Source organism: Quercus robur, chromosome 5 (genome assembly GCF_932294415.1).
Source record: "Quercus robur chromosome 5, dhQueRobu3.1, whole genome shotgun sequence".
Classification (NCBI taxonomy): Eukaryota; Viridiplantae; Streptophyta; class Magnoliopsida; order Fagales; family Fagaceae; genus Quercus; species Quercus robur.
The window spans coordinates 29,547,479-29,568,823 of record NC_065538.1 but is presented as its reverse complement, the minus strand read 5'-3'; the positions used below and the strand labels follow the sequence as shown (position 1 = coordinate 29,568,823).

Genomic DNA, 21,345 nt, shown 5'->3' with positions numbered 1-21,345 from the left:
TCCTGTATAGACTAATTTTTTCTACGATCCCAAAGACTTGGCTGTGTAATTCTTCTAACCTTAATTTCCCTTCCTTTTCATTGATACATCTGGACAGGATCCCTCCAAGTAGCCTCCTGTACAGTTCTCCCTCTATCAAGGTGTAATCCTTCAATTCTTTGATACTTCCACCATGCTCCAACTTTCCTATTTCCCTTTTTATTTCATCTCTCCAATCTTTTTGCTCTGGATCTTTTGGGAACATCTTTTTGAGGGTCTCTATGATGGAGTCTTGTTGCTTGCTTACCCTTATCAAAGTGCTCTTTCCCTTAAAGGGTACTTGGGATCCCAGAGTAGCCAGAGCGTCAGTGAACCGGTTTTCACTTCTTTGAGCATATTCCACATTAAAGGTCTAGAATTTCTATTCCACCTTCTATGCCCCAGTTCGATAGGTTGCCAAGCTCTTCTCTTTTAATGCGAAATCTCCCTTTACTTGGGAAACCACAAGGTTGGAGTCCTCCAAGACTCTCATATGCTTGACTCCCATGCTGAGTGCTATGGCCAGCCTAGTCAGGTATGCCTCATATTCAGCGGCATTATTTGAGCATGGGAACTTGGGCTTAAAGGATAATGGTACGGTGTCCCCATCTTCGCAGCTTAGCATAACTCTTAGGCCATTTAAAGTTGTCGTCGCTGATCCATCAAACCTCATGGTCCACTTCTTTCCTGAGAGTTCTGCTACTGCCACTTCTCTTGGGATCTCCTCACTTAGCGAGCACTCCTCTTCTCTAGGGAACTGGGCTAGCAGATCTGCTATGGCCTAGCTCTTGACAACCTTAGGGGTCCTTAAACCGATGTCATATTGAAAGAACAAGACTAGCCACTGTGCTATTCTTCCAATCATGAGAGGCTGATGAAGGAGTGCTTTTATGGGGTTAGACTTGGTCACTAAAAGAATCTGATGGGCTGAGAAGTACCGATTTAGTCTTTGGGATGTGTAGATAACCACCAAACACACTCTTTCTATCTTAGGCTACCTAGTCTCTGTATCTTTTGAGGTTCTGCTTACATAATAAATGGGTTGTTCATTCCCTTCATCATCTTCCTGTGCTAGTAGGCCTTATAGCCTGAGAATTTGACGCTAAGTATAACAATAGAGGTCATCCATGTACTGGCGCTTGTAGGGTAGGCAGATGATTCATGATCTGCTGGATCCTCTTAAAGGCTTCCTACTGTTCAGTCCCCTAAGTGAACTCAACTCCCTTTTTCAACAATTTGGATAACTCACTTATGACTGAAGCTAGTATTGGCACAAACCTTCTGATGTAGGAGACCCTTCCTAAGAAACTTTTAAGCTCTTTGACCATCACAGGCCTTTTCATAGTTGCAATAGGTGTGACCTTGGCTAGATCCACACTTATGTCTCTGTAATGCACTAGAAACCCAAGGAACTTTCTAGCAAACACCCCAAAGGCACACTTCGTGGGGTTCATCCGCAGCTTGTACATCCTGCACCTCTCAAAGACTTGTTCAAGTACTTGGAAGTGTCCTACCTTGGTCTTTGACTTTACCACGATGTCGTCTACATAATCTTCCATTTTCTTGTGCTTCATATCATGGAAGATGGCTGTTATGATACGTTGGTACGTGGCTCTTACGTTTTTAAGGCCAAAATGCATCACGGTGTAATAAAAGTTTCCAATCGAGGTCCTAAATGCTGTCTTTTCTGCATCCTTAGATGCTATCCGAATTTGGTTATATCCACTATATCCATCCATAAATGAGAACATGGAGTTTCCCGTGGCTGAATCTACAAGGAGGTCAATGTTAGGTAGGGGAAACTCATCCTTTGGACATGCCTTGTTTAGATTGCGAAAATCCATACAACATCGGATTTGGCCATTCTTTTTCTTCACTAATACTATATTGGAGAGCCATCTAGGATGCTAGATTTGCTTGATGAACCCTGCTGCCAGTAATTTCTTAACTTCTTGAGTTATTTGAGTCTCTACCTTAGTGTGAAAGACCCTAGCTGGTTGAACTACCAACTTAACTCCCAGGCCCACATTAAAAGAATGGACTACCAACCCAGGGTCCAGGCCAAGCATCTCATCATATGTCCATGCGAACATATCCACATATCTCTTAAGCAATCCTATTAGTTGTTCTTTTTCCTGTGCTGTTAACTGACTGCTAATAAAAACAGGCTTTAGGGATCCCAAGTTAGCCCTCAAGTTTACTTCTTCCAGTTCCTCTTCGGGTTGGATCAGTACTTCTTTGTCTGGATCTTCCAGGATCTCCTTTTAAGCCATCATACAATTTGGTTGTCTGGGACCTTCCTGCACGACGCAATCGAGTCTCACGCACCTTTATAAGCAGTATATTAACCTTCCCCCGAGTTCCCAGACTACTACGCATACCCAAGATCTTGAAGAGATGGCTTCCTTCTATTGCATTTTTCTATCTATGAGGTTCTTTAGATCAAGGGTACCCCCTCCTTCTTCTTCTTCCAAGACAAGTGCGCCTGGGGTCCATGGTGTGGGACTCTCGTCATTATGCACTAACTCATCATAAAACATTGTCTTTACAAAGTTTACTTTTCCCTAGCTGAATGGGTTCAGGTTGGCAGGGATCCTTATAGGCCTCTCATTCAGTCTCCCTTTGACACATTGATGGTACGTGAAGGGAATAAGGTGGTGCTTATGAAGCCAGGGACGTCCCAACAGAACATGGTAAGAAACTTCTAAGTTGATCACATGGAACCTGGCCAGGGCTACTATTGGGACTACCCTTAAGGCCAACTACACATATCCTTCAGTTGACTCTACTACTCCTCCAAATCCTATTATTTCTACAAGTTCCCTCAATATCCTCTTGCCAGCCATGCCTACAGCGTCCAGGGTACCTAAGGCGATAAGGTTTGGTGAAGCCCTTGTGTCTATTAGTACTCTCCTAATTTGAACATCATTTATGGTAGCCATTAAGTAAAGGGGTCAACGATGATCCAGGTACTCAACCTCCATATCTTCGTCTATGAAGGTTATTGTATTGGTTGTTTCTAAGTAAGCTCGGCTGGCATGGGATTTCGCAGTGAAACAATCTACCCTTGAATTTGCTGCTATACTCATAAGGAAATTTATGGCAATCCTTTTAGCTTCTGGCCCAAATCTCGATTGATTAAATAGTGATCTGAACTTGGGGCTCTTTTAAAGGGTCCTGATTGTGCTTGGATGGAAGGATCCTTCAGACTCTTCTGCCTCTGCCTCAGCTAAGTTCCCATGGATCATCACGGCCACCACTCCTTTTCCTTTGTGGTTGGGTAAAGGGTTCCTCTACGCCTCAAGTTCTCGTTGGGTGAGCTCAAAGGTCCCCTCCCTAAGCTTTTTGTGAAAAAGCCTTCAGATTGTCCAACAATCCTTAGTAGAGTGCTTGACATAATAATGAATTCTGCAAAACAAGGGATTCTTTCTCTCTTCCTCAGTGGGTGGCCTAGATACAATGAATGGCTTGACAATTCCATCTCCAATCCATTTGTCCAGGACATGATTCAATTCTTCCGCAGTACATGGGATCATAGGCGGTTCCTCGGCCACTTTTCCCTCAAGTCTCTTTCTCTTTTCTTCCACTGAAACTGTCATGGCCTGGGATATCGGTACCCTTTTTGTCTTTAAGATTAACGTTGTCCTCCTAGTTCTTTGCAGTAAGTTAGTGAATTGAGTTATGCATAAGTTTTTGAGATTAAGCCTGTAATCAAAGAGCATGTTGGATATGCAGGTCTCCATGAACTCCTTTTCTTTGTGATCTCCATAACAGTCCAAGAAAATATCCTCAAATCTTTTGATAAATTGGACAGAATCTTCCCCAGGCCTTTGCTTTACCATCTGAAGGCTATGGAAAGTGACTTTATCTTCGCATAGGTAATACTTTGCACAAAATCTCTCCATCATCTCATCCCAGGTCTTGGTGGACCCAGGCCTCAAGGTAGTGTACCACATGTATGCTTTGTCCACTAGAGACTTAGCAAATTCTCTTAGGCATAACTCCTTGTCTCCTGCATAAGGGCTCATGATGTGAATAAATCTGTTCACATATTCCACAGTACTTCCATTCCTCCCATCAAAAGGGTGGAACTTTGGGGGTTCATATCCTTTGGGGTAGGGCCTGTCGAGGAGTTCTGGCAGAAAGGGGGAATCCCGAGAGAATTGCTTGGGGACTCCTGAAAGCTTTGCCCTTTCTTGTTCAAGAAGGGCATTGACATCTGCCAACGTAAGATACTGGGGGTTAGCTCCCCCTTCTACTGCTGACCCTCCCTCCGGCTAGGCCCTTTCTTGGTTGACCAAGAGAGGAGCGTTATCCCTAATCTCTTGGGTTCTTCTTTCTTTGAGAAGGTGAATTTCCTGCTAAAGGTCCTTCATCGTCTCTGCCATTCGGACCATGGGGTCTAGCTCTTGCACCTCACGCCTCTGTCTTGAAACAACCTCATGCTCTACCAAAGGTACTTCATTCTTCAACCTGGAAGCTACATCATTCTCTCCCACGGTTTCAGATGTCGTGGGTGGCACGTTGGTACCTTTACTATTCCTTGGTCTTGGAGCCATACTTTGTGAAGGGACTGCTTCTTCCCTCTCTATTGCCCAGTCCCTAATGGAGTCGCCTTAAAATGTGGGTTCTTTTTTTTTTTTAAACAACACACAAGCCCACATAGAAACAAGGATCTTAGGCCTAGTGCTTAAGTCTAAGAGACTGAGCTTGGTTCACCGCAGCTAAGTTGGCCTAATTTCAAACCAAGTTGTGCACAAAACATGGATCCTACGATGCATACATACTAACACATAGAAAATACATACATATTGCACGGTAAGGAACAGTAAAGAATGATATAAGTAAAGAAGTAATGAAACAAAACGTTAGGATCCTCAGGATAAAAAATGCTTTATTATTTTCTTAAGTTCTCAATACATTATGTTCTTATTGCACTAGGATATGTTACAAGGTCCAAATAAGTTTAAAAATCACAGACTTAGATAGCTCTTTAGGTTTCCAAGACTTGTGAAATTTGAATCCCTTTGAATCCAAGTGTATTCTTTCATAGCTATTTCAGGATCCTGGACGATGTTTTCGCTTTCTTCTCCCTTTTTAAATTCTAAAGGAGTTTTCTAAAGGATATTTTCCCTCTGATTCACTATTGCTAAATGATCTTCACTGTGTTGAAGTTCAAAATTTCACAAGAAAGCTCATTCCATGAAAAGTAAAGAAGGCACAATTCAAGCAAAAAGAAGAATCAACATTAAGGCCCTATGTATGTTCAGATTTCCAGGAAAAAGGCCATTAAAAAATCCAGCAAAATCCAGTGAAAGAATTGGGCCGGGATACCCAGAGACTCGGGATCCTCAAGACATGCAGCACAGCGTGGGGATTGAGACAGCTCAAAAGGGGTACCACGAAATACAAGAAACGAAGAACATATATGTCCTTCTCAAGCATCCAATGGTGCAGCAAAGAACCAGAGAGCTTGGAGAGTGACAATTCATGAACAAAAGGCTGGTACCTCGGGGAACCCAGGATGAAGAACTATAAAGGGAAGTGGCTGGAAAAACCTTCAACCAAGCAGAAATGGATTCCGCTCACCTAGGAAAAATGACAGCAAGGAAAGACAACCAAAAGCTGAGTCTAAAAAGTAAGAAACCTTGAAAAAAGAGAGATTGAAAGTCATCTACCCAAGGACGCCTCGGAATGGAAAGTCAGCAAGTGACTTTTAGAGAAACAGCATTAAAAGATGAAAACTATCATAAACAAGAAAAGAACCAGCCATTAAAGTGGCTAACATAACAATGGCTTTGGTACCCAAGGAGCCAAAGGGGGAGAATCAGTGGTATCCGAACCCTAGAATGACACTATAAAAGGGGAAGGCAACCAACATTAAAAGGGGGATTCAGCAATAGGGTATCAGAACAAGAATCGTTGAGAAAACTCTGTCAAAAACTCAAAGAAAGTAGAAAACAGCGCCTGGTATCCCAAAAACAGCCATTATAGAACATACTTGGATTCAAAGAGATTCAAACTTTGCAAGTCTTAGAGGCTTAGATAACCATCTAAGTCTGTAATTTTTGAGCTTATTTGGACCTTGTAACACATCTTAGTGAGCACATTGTAATCAACAATTAAAAAAAATAATGAAATATCTCATATTGATTTGAGGATCTCTAACAATTATTTCACGTACTTCTTGATTACATTGTCTTCCTTTACTGTTTCTTGCTGCTCAATATATATATTCTTGCTTGTTAGTTTTTCCTTTTACTCAGCCAAAAGCTGAGTCTTTTTATCGGAGTCTTCACTTCAACTTGGGTCTTGGACACACTTAGCCTCCAAAGAAACATATGCCAAAACATGCACACATCAGATATCACTCTCTCCCACAAAAATCCTTCTCACCTAGCTATCTTGGAAGGCAATGCCTAAGCAAAGACACTTGGACTTGAGTTCCAAATCCCACAAGTCTTGTGCAAAGGCACTAAGTCTGTGAGAATTGGGGCTAGAATCCTCGTGGCTGAATCATTCTCATGAAATTTATTTACATATATATATGTATTAAAATGTATATCCTAATCTAAGAAACTAACAATTATTTGAAGATATATGTATTGTATAGTGTGTTTTTTTATGTAGGACCTATTGAGGTAAAGGGAAAGAACAAAACTTTATTGCATAATAAGCATGGAGAAAGATCATACAGTTCAGAGAATCAGCATTTTGGGTTTTTACAGGCCTAGTATGTCCCGGGATTCCACGACTATACGCCCGGGGTACCAAGTGAAGGAACTCTTTTAAATGTTTATACAATAAAAGATAAGCCTTAAATGTTCTATTTCAATCTCTTTCTCATTATGAATATTATGAATACTTATTTTGTAAGAGTAAAGGGTCATTTTATGACACTAAAACACGTATAATGGTATTTTCATTACTTAGGAGGAATCGCATTTTCGTCTTGAGGAGCTTTATGTGACTTGCACACAACTTGGTTTGTAATCAGCCCCATTCAGTTGCGGTGAATCAAGTCCAGTCCACCAAAACAACAAGTAAAGGGCCTAAAATCCTTGTTTCTACATGGGTCTGTGTGCTAAGAAAAAAACACCCTCACACACTATTGGCTCCTCCTTCTTTTATAGTGTCATTGTAGGGTTTTTGTTGTACCACTGATTCCCTTCATTTGCTGCAATGAGTACCAGAACCAATGTTATGTTAACAACATTAGAGGCTGGTCCCTTCTTTTTTTCTCTCACTATTTTCCTCTTTTAAGGTTCCCCCTCCAAAAGCTCCTAGTTGGCCTTCCTTTTCTGGGAGGTCCTAAGGGATGACTTCTAATCTTTCTTTTCCCAAACCTTCTAGATACCACTTTTTCAAACCCACTTTTTGGCTGCTTTACCTTTTGTCATTTTCTCTAAATGGGCAGATTCCTTTATATGGTTGAAAAATCCCCAGCCACCTTCTTTCATGGTCCATCTCCCTAGGTTCCCCGAGGTACCAGACCATTTTTTATGAAGCACTGGTTCTCAAGTCTTCTGCCCCTTTTCTGCATCATTGGGTGGCTGATGGGACACATTTGCTCTCGTTCATTGTGTTCCTGGGCATGCTTCCTTAAGTTGTCTCAATACTAACAAAGTAACAAGTAGAAATAAAGTATAGTGAAAATTATATTATTTGACTTATATAAAATGATTTTTGTTTTTGAACCTATAAATGATAGATTTACCAAATTTGTGGGGTGTGGGAGGATAAGGGTCAGGGTTCAAGTCGCCGAACTTCACACATATCTACACTAAAATTAGATTAGAGTAGAATTTTTATCTTAGAACACAATATATATATATATATATATCTCATGATTTATTCATAAATAATTGATAAATCAATTTATTTATGGTTCCATATGAACCCCCTCTGGGTTTATATCGCCTTTAATTTACACCAAAAAAAAAAAAAAAAAAAAAAACCTAACTACATTTGAAAAGTTGAAGGAATGGACTTGAGATGGGTGTTTTCTTTTGAATTTTCTAATGAAATTCGAGTTTTAAAGATTTGAGTTTTTCACATTGGAACTCGAGTCTTTGATACTCGAATTCTAAATATAGCCACGTAGCTAATATATTTTAATTTTAATCATATAATTAATATATTTGCAAAATTGAGGGTTCTAGTTAACTTAACTAGTAAAATCTCTCATTCTCACAAAAAAAAAAAAATTAGTAAAATCTCTGATGGTTGAATAAGATATCTGAAGTTCAATCCCTACTTACACCAAAATCCGATTAATATCTTAATCTAATAATAAAAAATTATTGTTAAAAATAAATATCATAGATTAAAAAAATTCTTGGGCCTACCACCTCCTGTAACCAGTAGTGTCTATCTAGTATCTACCCCTAAAGCGGTTCCGGACCTTCCGGTCCAAAGCCTCCAAGAATTTCGGTAAAACAAGACAGCCACGTGTCGTCCAACTCTACATCGTAAAGTGACGTGTCATTACCAGAAGCCATCCACGTGTAATTTAAACTGACGTGGCACCCGGATGAGACAGGTAGCACCGGAGTCCCCGTGTCCCTCTTCGTATCGATCCCATATTTTTTGGTTTCTTTTGCCACTTCTTCTTCTCATTCTTCCTAATCCTCTTCAATTACTATAAACAGCAAATCTCAAGGGCTCTACTTGGACTTTCCTCTCTCTCTCTCTCTCTACTCTACTGGTAAGTTCAAATGGGTATATTTTTGTCTTGTTTGGTTCGTTAGAAACTGTAGGAAACTGGAAAAGTGGAAAAAGAAATGAAAAAAATTTGGGCTTCTTTGCCTTTTTGTTTTATTTTGTTTTTTTGTATAACTCCTTTTAAATGAATTGAGATTGTAAAAATTCACACTTAACATAATTTCATAGATTAGTTTCTTAATTTCTTAGCAACTAACGTATGTGTCTGTGTGTGTGGGGATGCATATGTTTAGGGCAGGCATGAAGGGTTTCTATCTTTGTTGTTTGGTTGCTTTCCTGATTGGTTTAGGTATCTATAATGGGGTTGTGAATATTTGGGATGTTGTAGTTTGGAATTTGAATAGCTATAGAAATATGAATCAAATGGAAGAGAAATGGGATTTGAGATTTTTTTTTGGATAAATTCGGATTTGGGATATTTATGGGGCTATATTGCCTGAAATATTCTAGACCCACTTGGGTATATTTGGATTCAAATAGATATTTACTGATTTTCTCGACGGATCAGTGTTTAGCATGTGTTATAATATTAATTGAACGATTAATATTCACCATATCCTAACACATAGGGACAATTGGCAATCTATCAGTTTGAAACAAACTTGAATTGTTCATGGTCTGTCTTCATGTTATGAACGTATGATTCTAGGATATGGTTTTAATTAGTTGTAGGTTTTTATCCTTTAATAAGGTAACTTATGTCATATATCAATTGTTTGATTACTCTGTTAAGGGCTATTAATATGACTTGACTGTCAGTGAAAATACCTACCCAGGCTTGGGTAAGGTTTCATTAGAACATTCCTTGAATGGGGGTGGGATGTTATCCAAACAATTTTAAAAGAAAAGAGGGAAGCCTAGTAAAATGGTTTAGCTTTACCCCATTTGGGGTTTTCTCCAAATGTTCTGTGTTCAACAAAAAATTCATGGTGATTAAATTTGTAATTATAAGACTGAAGTCATTGAAAGTTGGTTTCAGAGTCTGCAATAATTGAATTGGTCTTAGGAATGTTTGTTTGATGATGACATTAAAATCTAGACCATTATTAATTTCCACCATATGTATTTTTCCATTGGATATGGTGGTTGTAACTGTGATTATATTGTGAATTGTAATTTTGATTTCCCTGTGGTGACATATATTGATTCTGACCTCTCTATGTCTTAATGATTCTGATTTTTTTTTTTTTTTTTTTTTTTTTTTTTTTAAATGCCTTAGGATTCAAATGTTGGGGTTAAGGTTCTACTGCTGACAGCTTAATAAGGATTCCAATATTATTGGTTACATGCTCCTTTAATACCCATTTCATTTCTGCAGGAAAAATGACAGAACAGATTGGAACATCAAAGCCAGCAGTCTTTTTTGAGTATGAACTCTTTGAAGGAGACCCTGACCGCCTCAGAACTGTCAAAGCTACACCAACTCAGACTGATCCATGGATCGATCCTTCCTCATTGAAACTTAAGCACAGGATTGGGCGGGGCCCCTTTGGTGATGTTTGGTTAGCAACGCATCATCAATTGGGTCATGATTTTGAGGAGCATCATGAAGTGGCTGTCAAAATGTTACATCCATTGAAGGAGGGCCATACTCAGAATATTTTGGATAAGTTTGAAGAGTTATTTCTTAAGTTCCGAGGACTCCAATGTGTTTGTTGGTTGCATGGTATATCAGTAATTAATGGACAGGTAATTTTCTTGAGAATGAATTTAATATTTTTCAACTCTTGGAAGTTCTTTTCTATGTCTCAATAGTTCACTTTCTGCAATCGTGGCAGATCTGCATTGCAATGATACTTCATGAAGGATCAGTCGGTGACCGAATGGCTTGGCTCAAGGGCGGGAAGTTTCAATTGCAAGATGTTTTAAGGTGTTTTTTTTTTTTTTTTTTGGGTTCAAAATCATTTATTTATATTCTTAAATAATGTTGTCTCCCTTAAAAATAAGGTGAGACTTAGATAAAAGTTCCTAAAAATTAGGTTTACTGGTTTTTTTTCTCATCAAGAACTAGTTCTGAGACTGGGCTTTGCTTTTTAAACAGGTTTCATTTGGAAGGTGATATGTGCAAAACAATATGAAATGATGATCTAGCATATATTTAACCAAACTTTATTAGAATTTATGAATGGATTAAATCAGAAAATAATGAACTGAAGCATACAATAGATTTTGTTTTGATGTTCAGATATGGACTTTGAGAATGCTGATATTTTCAGGTATGGGATCGAGTTGGCAAAAGGAATTCTGGAGTTGCATTCGATTGGGACCCTGGTGCTAAACCTTAAGCCTTCTAACTTTCTGCTTAACAAACAAGACCAATTGATTCTTGGAGATTTTGGAATCCCATATCTGCTTTTTGGGATTCCATTGTCCAATTCAGATATGGCTTTAAGACTTGGAACTCCAAACTACATGGCTCCAGAACAGTGGGAACCAGAAATCAGAGGTCCTATATCCTTTGAGACAGACTCATGGGGTTTTGGATGTAGCATACTAGAAATGTTAACTGGTGTTCAGCCCTGGTTTGGGAAGTCAACTGAAGAAATATATCACTCAGTTGTGGTCAAGCAAGAAAAACCAAATATTCCAAGTGGGTTGCCTTTTGCTGTTGAGAATGTTATCAATGGTTGCTTCGAATATGATTTCCGGAATCGGCCTTTAATGACAGATATCATACATGCATTTAAAAGGTATTTATTGGGTGTGTGTGTGTGTGTGTGTGTGTGTGTATACATACATACATACATACATATATATATATATATATATATATTACTGGATCCATTTCATCAAGATTGGTGCATTCCTTTTGAAATTAGCAGCTAATTTCTTTAGGTGTACTGTACGATATCCATGACTTTTTACCCACACTTCTCACTAAGAGTCTAGCTAAGAGTCTTTCACTTGAGTGTGGAGACAGATTATTTGAGAGAGACTTTTGATTAAGTATGTTATATTGGAATCACATTTAATTAGAGTTATTTTGCAAAAGGATCCTTGTTGTAGGGTTCATTTTCTTTTCCATAGAAATATTGATCTCTCACCTGCATTGTATCTGATGACAAATAAATATGTCCCCCCCATTTAGGGGTCATGAATTTTCAGAATGACTTCTGACCTACCTAATGATACATAATATTTGTTTCATTAATAGGAAGCTAGCATTAGAATGCCAGAGCACTGTCTTTAGTCAACTTGCATCTCTTACCCTTTTTGGTTGTGTACTGACTATTTGCAACCTAATTTGCAGCTCACTGAATGCTCTTAACAGTGATGGCGAGTCTCTTGGTTTAAGAAGCAGGAAACTTACTGATAGATTAAGTGATGGTGGTTTTAGTGCATGGTATCTGTCAAAGGATCGTCTTGAAGTGGGTGACATAGTCCGTTCAAGAAAGCCATTCAATGCATGTAAATCACAAACCATGGATATTCCTAAAGGAAAGGTTGTAGGTTTGGAGGATGACAATGATAGAGAACGTTTTGTTCTGGTGAAGGTATCTGGCGTGCACAACCCTCTAAGAGTACAGGTTTCAACAATTGAGAGGGTGACATCTGGCTTGGCAATAGGGGATTGGGTGCGTTTGAAAGAGGAAAATGACAAGCACTCCTCTGTGGGAATTCTTCACTCCATACAGCGTGATGGGAGCACAGCAGTTGGATTCATAGGCCTAGAGAGTCTCTGGAGAGGTAACTCATCTGAACTTGAAAAGACTGAAGCTTATTATGTTGGGCAGTTTGTGCGGCTGAAGGCAAATGTGTTAAGTCCCCGGTTTGAGTGGCCTCGTAAGAATGGAGATGCTTGGGCTACTGGGAAGATCTCACAAGTCCTTCCAAATGGCTGTCTTGTTGCAAGTTTCCCTGGGAGGTTGGTGTTTGGAGAAGAATCTAATATCTTCTTGGCAGACCCAACTGAAGTGGAAAAAGTTTCGTTTGATACTTGTCCAGGGGTGGTGCAGAAGTATCAGCATGTTGAAGATTTTCATTGGGCTGTGAGGCCACTTGCAATAGCATTTAGTTTATTTACAGCGATGAAGCTTGGCTTATTTGTTGGACAAAACATAGGTGCAAGGCTGAAGAAATGTCCAAGAAATTTGAAGCGGCGTGATGGTAATAGTCAGGATGGCCAGACTGGTGGAAATGCTGGTTGGCTTCCACCACCAGTTGCAAATATTCTCTTTAAAGAAGGTGTTCCCACTACTGCTGCTCGGTAATTTGTTATGGATGTCTGCAAGCAGAGAAGTGAACAAAATGAAATGCTTTTAGAGTGATGGGTTCAGTGCACGAACTGGGACTACATCTTCTTAATTTAGTGTTGCCAGTGAAGTAAAAATAGTCTGTTTATAGTTAGAAGAAGATTGCTCTATGTATGTATATGCAGGAAAAGATATTTATTTGTCATTGTATGCCTTTTCTGTAGATAATCTATTCAATGATGATAAGAAATGCCTTGCTTCACACTGTTGTAGAAATGTATAGATTCAATGGCAGGCTCTTTTTTTAAGTTCTTATAGAGACAAGATTATTAGTGGTGGCTTAAGAATTTTTTCTAAAGAAACTTAAATTATACAAAATCTAATGAAAAGAGGAGTTGAATATATCGATGTCAAAGAAAAAAAATACAGAATTACATAAAGTTTTATTATTTTCTTTTACTAGCAAAATGAATAAAAATAAATAAAAAGAGCCCAATGAGAGATAAAATGAGAATTGAGAATGCTGGTATAAGAATGATATAAGAATAATAAAGTGTGAGAGAGTGAAAATTTGGAACTTGATCCATATTATAGTTTCTGAATGTGTTGTATTTAGCATTCATGCAAACTTGATGCATTGGTTCAGCTTGTACACGAAAGCACCTCAACGTCAGATTTGGAATATCAAAGTAACCATTTTACTTTCGGTGTTACTTGAAGTCTGCTAATCAGATGACAATATAATCATATGGAAAGGAAACAAGAATTCAAACTCAAATTTCTGGTGCTTTACATTGCAAAAATGAAACAGTATGTTGAATTGAATTCTGTGCAGTTAAAAAGATTGTTTGTGTGGGGAAGTACAGAGGCATATGACAATGAAAATTTTTGGCTTCTATTATAAAACTTCAAATTCTATTATATGAATGTTGCAATCAGATCGAGTGTCATTCAATTGGGTCTGGGGCATTGAGTGGTATTCAGTTTTCTCAATTATTGATAAACTCGGCCTCTACAATCCGGATAAAATTCATTATAAGTAATGTATACACAAAACATCTGACAACATTTTTCACGTTAGTTAAATTGGTAAGCTTTTACTAATTTTCATCTAATCTTCTGGTTAACTTTTTTTTTTTTTTTACTTCCCTCTAACAGTCTGCCACAATAGAAAATGTCAAATTTTTTATCTCTAGACTTTCTCGTCCATTATAGTCTAAATTCATTAAATCAAACAACTTATTTTAATTGGATTATTTAGTTTAAAAAATAAATCGGACATCTCTCAAATTAAATATATATACACACACTGAAGTTTTTAAAAATTGTAAACAATTAACTGAAATAAGTTTTTTTTTAAATAATAAAAAAAGAAAAAACATACCCGACTCTCGTCAAGAGTACAATAATAATAATGAACCGTAAATACCTCGCTCTTTGAGAAATTTTTTCTTCATTTCTTGTTTTCATGGTTCACATTCCCAGACGAGAAGAACAGAGAGAAACTTTAAGAAAAACAGCCAGAGTTGAGAGAAAAGAAAGAAAACAATGAAAAGAGCGCCATCTCAACCCCTCTTGTAAGCTCCAACTCCTTCAAAGACTGCAACTTTTGTTTGTTCTTTTTTGTTGTGTTTCTTTTGCTATTGTGTCTTCGTCATTCCTTTTGCTAGAATGAACTTTCAATGCATGCAATAAACTTTTCCTGCATGGTTCTCGAGAAAGAACAGAAGAGGAAATATGGGATATGCAAATTGTCTTTTCTTTTTTGTAGGAAGACTAAATCATACAAGTTCTTAGCTTTACTCTGGTTGGTTTCTGAGAAAGTTGTTAGTGTAAACCAAAGAAAATGTGGGATTTTTATATCAAAATTTCAACCATTCCAAATGATTTTTAAGTCCCATGTTTTCTTTATCCGTTTCTTGATGAGAAGTAGACAAATGGGCTTTGACTCTAATAAACTTTGGTCCTTAGTTTTCCAAGAAAACTAAAGGAGAAAAACGAACCCTTAGATTTTTGAATCACATATTTCATTTATGTTCCTAATCAAAGGGAAATATTTTCCAGTGATATTGGTGATGAGAGTGGATATGAAGTGTTAGAATTACCTGAAGAAAGAGAAGAAGAGGAAGGAATGGCAAGGAAATTCGTTATAGAAGAATGTGGTGATGAAATTGATGGTATATCAGAGAAATTCCAGTGCTTAGCCCTCCATAAGAATCAAACAGCCAAACGAGGTAAGTCCCAAATTTGTCATTCTCTAGTTTGAATATTTGAAGATTACTCTTTGGAGGTAAAAGTCCCATATGCTTTTCTATAATTTCAGTATGAGAAAATTAGTAAGATTCATTCTTTTGCTGGATAATATAGACCAGTATAATTTCTTGGCCATATATGGTAATTTTTCTAGACAGCCCAGAAAGCTGTTCAGAGATTTGTGGATCTCTACAAGCCATGTAGTGGTAACTTGTTCATTTTAGTTAAGCAATTTGGTATTTGGAACTTTTTGACTTGGGAATTTGACTAAAAGCTTATCTGGGTCTTGGAAAAGATGAAAGAAACCTAAGAGATAAATGGTGAAAACGATATGTAAGGAAGCCCTTTTTTTTTTCGAATAGAACCAGTAAGTTCAGGTCTAAAGGATTTCATGAAATGAGTATTATACCCAATGCAAACAGATCATTTATTCTTATACTTGCTTCAAGCATGTATCTAATTGCAAATTTAGTTGGACAGGATAGACATGTGTCAATTTGTTCAGTTGTGTCTAGTTGCTGTGCAGCAGCATCTCTTGTCAGATAATACAAAAGGGGTCAGACTAACGCTATTGAAGCCTTGAATAAATGTGTTTTACCTTGTGAAACAGCATGCACTTTTAGAATTGTGATCAGAAATGGTGCTCAGAGTACAATCAAAATACTGTGGAACATCAGGTTAAATCAATATTTGGGTACCTTAGTTTCAAAGATTGAGACTAATCATGCCTTTGAGCCCCAATGCTTTTAAATTATTTATGAAATGTGATTGATTTCTTAATATTAATTGAGAGAGTTTCTCTTTGAAGGATCAAACTGGGTCCTTCAGGCCTATCAGTAAGGATCCATTAGATTTAAGGTCACAGGCCTATCATCAATGAAAAGTTGAATGTCCTTAAAGTAATTTAGTAACTTAGATGGTTAAAATTACCTTCTCTTGTATGGAACGGGATTCTTTTATGTTAGGCTGGGCCCAACCAATTTCCTTTGATGCTGACCATTAATGAGATTATCAGGTGAGGAGTTACTCTTGGAGAACCAAAGTCTGTGGAGGCAAGAGCAAAAGAACAGAGCAGCAAAGCTAGAGAAGCAGCTCAAGGTGAGGTGGGAACTTGAGGAGCTAATTGAAGAACAACTTAATAGGTTCCATGCCCATTACTGCCGAGCCATGGTACCTACCCAGCTTAAAGATGTTGCTCGACTCCTCATGCCGAAATGGCCACCCCAGGAGTTGGCCTCCCTAACTTGGCTTGGCGATTGGCGGCCCTCAGCCATGCTTAACCTTGTCCGTGGCCTGGCCTGTTCATCATTATCATTGACCTCCTACTTATCAGAATCAGACTCAATGGGAAATAAACAACTCCTATCCCAGCTTATACATGAGATGCACATTGAGGAGGCAATACTTGATGAGGAAATGGCTGAGATTCAAGCTACGTGTATCCTACACATTCCCTTCAACCCAATTAACAACTCATCAAGTGGTTCTGCCTTGGGATGTATTCACTCTGAGTTCAAGAAGATCGAACATGTCATCACTAAGGCCCAAAACCTCAGGTCCATGTCCCCAACCCTTTGCTAATGTATATATTAGTATTACTGATAATGTAGCTATAACAACTACTTGATATGTGCAAGTAATGTCACTAAAGTATCTGGTCAAGTAAAATGTATGTGAAAGACACCATTTTACATCTCTGCTATATTAGGCTTATTTCTTTGTTTTTCTGTTGTTTTTCACATTTTGTATCCGCTTATGGTTAATTTATACGACTACCTTAAATGTCGCAGTATCTTGACAGTTTAATATGTATATTACATGATAGGTTCAAGGCACTTGAGTTGGTGGTGAAGAAGGTGTTGAGCCAAACTGAAGCAGCAGAGTTCCTAGTCGCATTTGAGGGAATTCAAGATGTAATTCATCAATATGCAGCCAACCAAAGGTTTCAAAAGGGTCCAGTTACTGTGTCTGCCAAGGTGTCTAAATGTACTTGAGATCAAATGAATGCTAGTAGCTCGTCCATCAATTTGCAGCCAACCAAAGGCTTAGAAAGGGTCCTCACTATGTCTGCTATGGTCTTTGGGTGTACTTGAGATCAAGCAAATTCTAGTAGCTCACCTGAAGAAACATTATCTGCCGAGGAAGATAAATATATTGCATCAGTAATACAACTAGAGAAAGAAGAGAAGTTGTTAAAACTAGTTGTAACCTTCTCACTCTCAGTCTATTGTTGCTGTAAGGTATATTGATTTTATCTTTTTTGTTTTAGCTGTAGGGTATTTTGTTAGTGTCTTGTTTGTGGGAACTTTAAGAGAATAGAGCACTGCTCTGGGGGACAATATTGTGCCGTCCTGATATGTTAAATGAAACATATTACGTTGTTCTTTCATGAAAACTTATCTGAGTTTAGATGACTATGATGAGCCGAATTTTGGACTCTGAAATTCTTTAAACCTGAAAAGGACAAAATTTAGATCCAAGCTAGGTTGGAGCTCTCTCTTCCATCCTACTACATTGTGGTTTATAAAATTAGTCATGTATATTATTTAAACGAGTCACATAATCTATATATATATATATATATATATATATCTAAAAACTGAAACGTAGCATTTATTGTTATTACGTTCTAGTTGAGCCACATTAGTAGCCATGTCATTATTTTATTTTCATTAATAAAAAATTGTACTTTATTTCCATTCTTTTTCTATTAGTCTTTTAATGTTTTTTGCAGTTTTCGCTTCAACTTCCATAACGCTTTTACAGTTTTCACTTCAGCTTCCATAACACCTATGACTTTCTATCTCCACTATTTTAAACTTCCCATGTAAGCTCTTTAATGCCTCAAACTCTCTATCTCCTCCTTTATTGCCTCTTACTCTTCTCATTGAATCCAACCAGTTCATAATATTCAATTGCCACTGCCCTATAAAATCAGAAAGATAAATCGAATAGAAGATATATAAACCATTAGACATCATCGATTTCTCTTAACCAGAAAGGGAATGGCTTTGGATTTAACTCCTGCAAGTATAAAGCTCCTTTCAGAACTACAAGCCTATATTCTTAAATGGGAATATCATTCTGTTCCTTCAAACAATATGGTATGTCAAGCATATTTTATATATTGCAGTGTTGTGTGTGTGTGTGCTTTTTTTTTTTTCTTTTTTTTGTCTCTTTTACAATGAAATGTTGCCAAGAAAGTGGTTTGCTCTCTACTTCAATGCTGAAGGTAATCCAAATATTTGCAGTTCTATATTTCCATGTGTTTGATAAAATGACTAAAAGAAGGATTAAAAAAAAAAAAAAGATGGCCATGTTCATGTAGGGGAAAAAAAAAGGAAGAATGAATATTTAAGAATACTATTATATTAGTAAACTTCATTCATAAATGGGTGTGTTTCATTGGATTTATTGCAGCAATGGCGATAGTAAAACGAAATTTAGGCAATGATAAGAGTCCAAATTCTTCATCGATCAATTTCAATGAAAAAAAAAAAAAAAAACTAATATTTAATAATAAAAAAATTAAATGTTCTAGCAATTGTGGGGTTTTTTTTTTTCATTACCACCTAGATTTTTGAAGTTGATATAAAGAACAATAATTTGCATAATGAATACTTCATATTAGGATGCATCATACCAAAAAATGACAAGATATATAATATACTTATACTGTAATTAATCTTCATTTTCATTACCACGTCATCTTTGCCAAAACAGAATAAACTATCTGAAAATTGTGACTCTAATAATAATAATAATAAATCAAAGTCTTCTCTAAATGAGTTTCCTGAATATAAAAGTCATCAAATGCTATAAGAATAACTCTATGTTTGCTTCTAGGTAATAAAAATGTCTCATATATTCTCTATTGTTTTAATTACTTTTGTGAGGTACAGAAATTTAAAAAAGAAATCATGCCACATGTCATACACAAGGCTAAGGAGGCCAATACAGTTTCGAGGAATCCATACACTTAGATGGTAAGGCCGGAAAAGCGGGCCATGGCCACGTCAATAGCACATTACAAGAGGGAGCCACACTATAAAGGAAGAGCTTCAGAGAAGGGGTTAGCCCAAACATGATTGGAGGAATAGTAGTTGCCACCACATTTAATGCATCTCACCAAACACCCTGGCCGCATTTATGTGGAGAAGACCCCTGAACAGTGCTGTCTTGGCTTCTGCAACTCACAGAAGACTTGGGAGGACGTCTGATGGGACAAACACTCGAGTAGTGGCCTACATGATCAACAAATGGAGGGCCGAGATGAGAAAAAGGAGGCCATATAGTGTGAGAGATCCTCCAAGGATGAGGGGGTTCATCTGAAAAATTGGAGAAATACTGTAATACAAAGAACTGAAATTGTAATCAAGTTTAAGAAGAATATACTCCAATATTACTCTCCTCGGACTTTGCCGAGGAAGGATTTCTTCACACAAAACCTGTTTTCCTTTGTTTTATTTCAATCTTAAACCCATTGTTGGCATTGTCCCATTCATTGAAGCCTAGTTTTTAGCCCACTTTCTACAAATTCATTATATTGGGCTCTTTAGGCCTTAATCCATTTACCTTTTGGGCCTAGAATCCAAAACCCGCCCCTACAACTTTAAATGACAACAAATTAGGCTCCTATATTTTATTAGGAAAAAAATACGTTTTAGGTTTCTATTTTTTTTTTTATTAATTATTATCAGCAAATCACAATAATCATTCAAATAATAATTACTCTCTCTCTCTCTCTCTCTCTATATATATATATATACACACACACACTCACATGCACATGAACAAACCATAACAAGAGAGAAATATTCAATTGCACAAAAAATTACACTAAGGTTTCTCTTCTTTTTTATTTTTCTACTTTTTATTATTATTATTCTTAATATGTCAATTTGAATTCATTGTTTTTGTAAAAGCCATATTTACTCTACACTATATTTAATTATGAAGTTTTTAGCATATGTCATATATATATTTGATAGCTGATTTAAATGATTTCTTCACAAAATTTTGTTTGAATAATTTGATAAATTATGTTATATATTTTTGGGCTTTTTTATTATTATTTTTATTAATGGTAGTTTACTGATTTATGTGGTAAGAATTTTCTTTAGACGATTCATAAAATGATCCTTAACAAATTTTTATTATAAACTTTTTTCTTTCAAATAATTAAGTTTAACCACAAAATAACCATTAATAATATTCCCACGCATTGCGTGAGTCTACGACTAATTCATTTAAAAGGTCATGCAATTAAAACTAAACATCAATTATCACTTTATGTGGTTGGTTAAATGAAAATAACTCCAAACCAAGAATTAATGATCAACTTTTGCCAAGTATATGGTCCCATAATGTGGAAAGGAAAAAATAAGAGAGAGGAGTTAATGGTTCCATATTGTGAAAAAAGAAAATGGGAAGGAGTAGTTATGATGGTTTTTTTAATAAAAAGGCATTATCCCCCACCTCCAAATAAAAAATCTAAACCATAAATGCATTACTTCTTTTTATTTAAGGGAGTAACTAATCAAATTAACAGCCCCAAAATTTAACAAAAGAGCCCTGAACATCTAGGTCGAGGAAAAAATCCAACATTGAACTAACAAAGCTAAGCTACAAAAATAAAATTAGCCTAAATATTCAATGTTTAAAACTACATAGATAGATTATGGCATTTATGAAGGAAGAAGTATAGCATCTTCTTTCATCTTTCCAATGTCGGGCTCTTAATTAACACTTTCTCACAAAACAAATATCACACTAAAAGAATACTTTTACTTTTGAGTAAACCACTCTCAGCCCTTATCTTCTAAGTAAACCACTCTTAGCCTTAGAGGTTTGATACTGAAAATTTACACTGCTTTTGGCTATTCACTATACACTACAACTAAACAAGGTATGTAATTATATTAGAGTATAGACTTAATACTCTTAAAAATAAATAAAAGAACATTGGCATTGAAAAATCCTAGGACTGAGTCAAAAATTTGAATTGGACTTTGCTGTATACAAAAAGTAAAGAGTAATCAAGCGTACCAAGTTGTCTATATCACCAGCCCACTTATCAACGATCTCACCCACTAGCCCAGCAGTCTTATGCCATAAAAAATCATATAATTCAATAATTACATGATTTTCCTCAAAC

The 21,345-nt window shown here is 36.8% G+C and overlaps 2 protein-coding genes across 3 annotated transcripts; both read left to right on the top strand.

Annotated features, from left to right (window-relative positions):
• Nucleotides 1-8,612: 8,612 nt before the first annotated feature.
• LOC126725733 (E3 ubiquitin-protein ligase KEG-like) lies at nucleotides 8,613-13,197 on the top strand. Of its 2 annotated transcripts, none has more exons than XM_050430600.1 (5): nucleotides 8,613-8,725; nucleotides 10,061-10,431; nucleotides 10,521-10,612; nucleotides 10,959-11,432; nucleotides 11,993-13,197. In XM_050430600.1, exons 2-5 carry the CDS (start codon nucleotides 10,066-10,068, stop codon nucleotides 12,951-12,953), a joined length of 1,893 nt encoding a protein of 630 aa, XP_050286557.1. In that variant the 5' UTR covers nucleotides 8,613-8,725; nucleotides 10,061-10,065; the 3' UTR covers nucleotides 12,954-13,197. The 2 variants fall into 2 exon arrangements, with proteins under 2 accessions (XP_050286557.1, XP_050286558.1); XM_050430601.1 differs by lacking the exon at nucleotides 8,613-8,725 and adding an exon at nucleotides 9,961-9,982.
• Nucleotides 13,198-14,361: 1,164 nt separating this feature from the next.
• Nucleotides 14,362-17,616, top strand: LOC126725732 (transcription factor TGA3). Its single transcript, XM_050430599.1, has 4 exons — nucleotides 14,362-14,512; nucleotides 15,000-15,169; nucleotides 16,204-16,744; nucleotides 17,014-17,616. The coding sequence occupies exons 1-4, from the start codon at nucleotides 14,484-14,486 to the stop codon at nucleotides 17,180-17,182; spliced, it is 909 nt and encodes a 302-aa protein (XP_050286556.1). The 5' UTR covers nucleotides 14,362-14,483; the 3' UTR covers nucleotides 17,183-17,616.
• The last annotated feature ends 3,729 nt before the right edge of the window (nucleotides 17,617-21,345 follow it).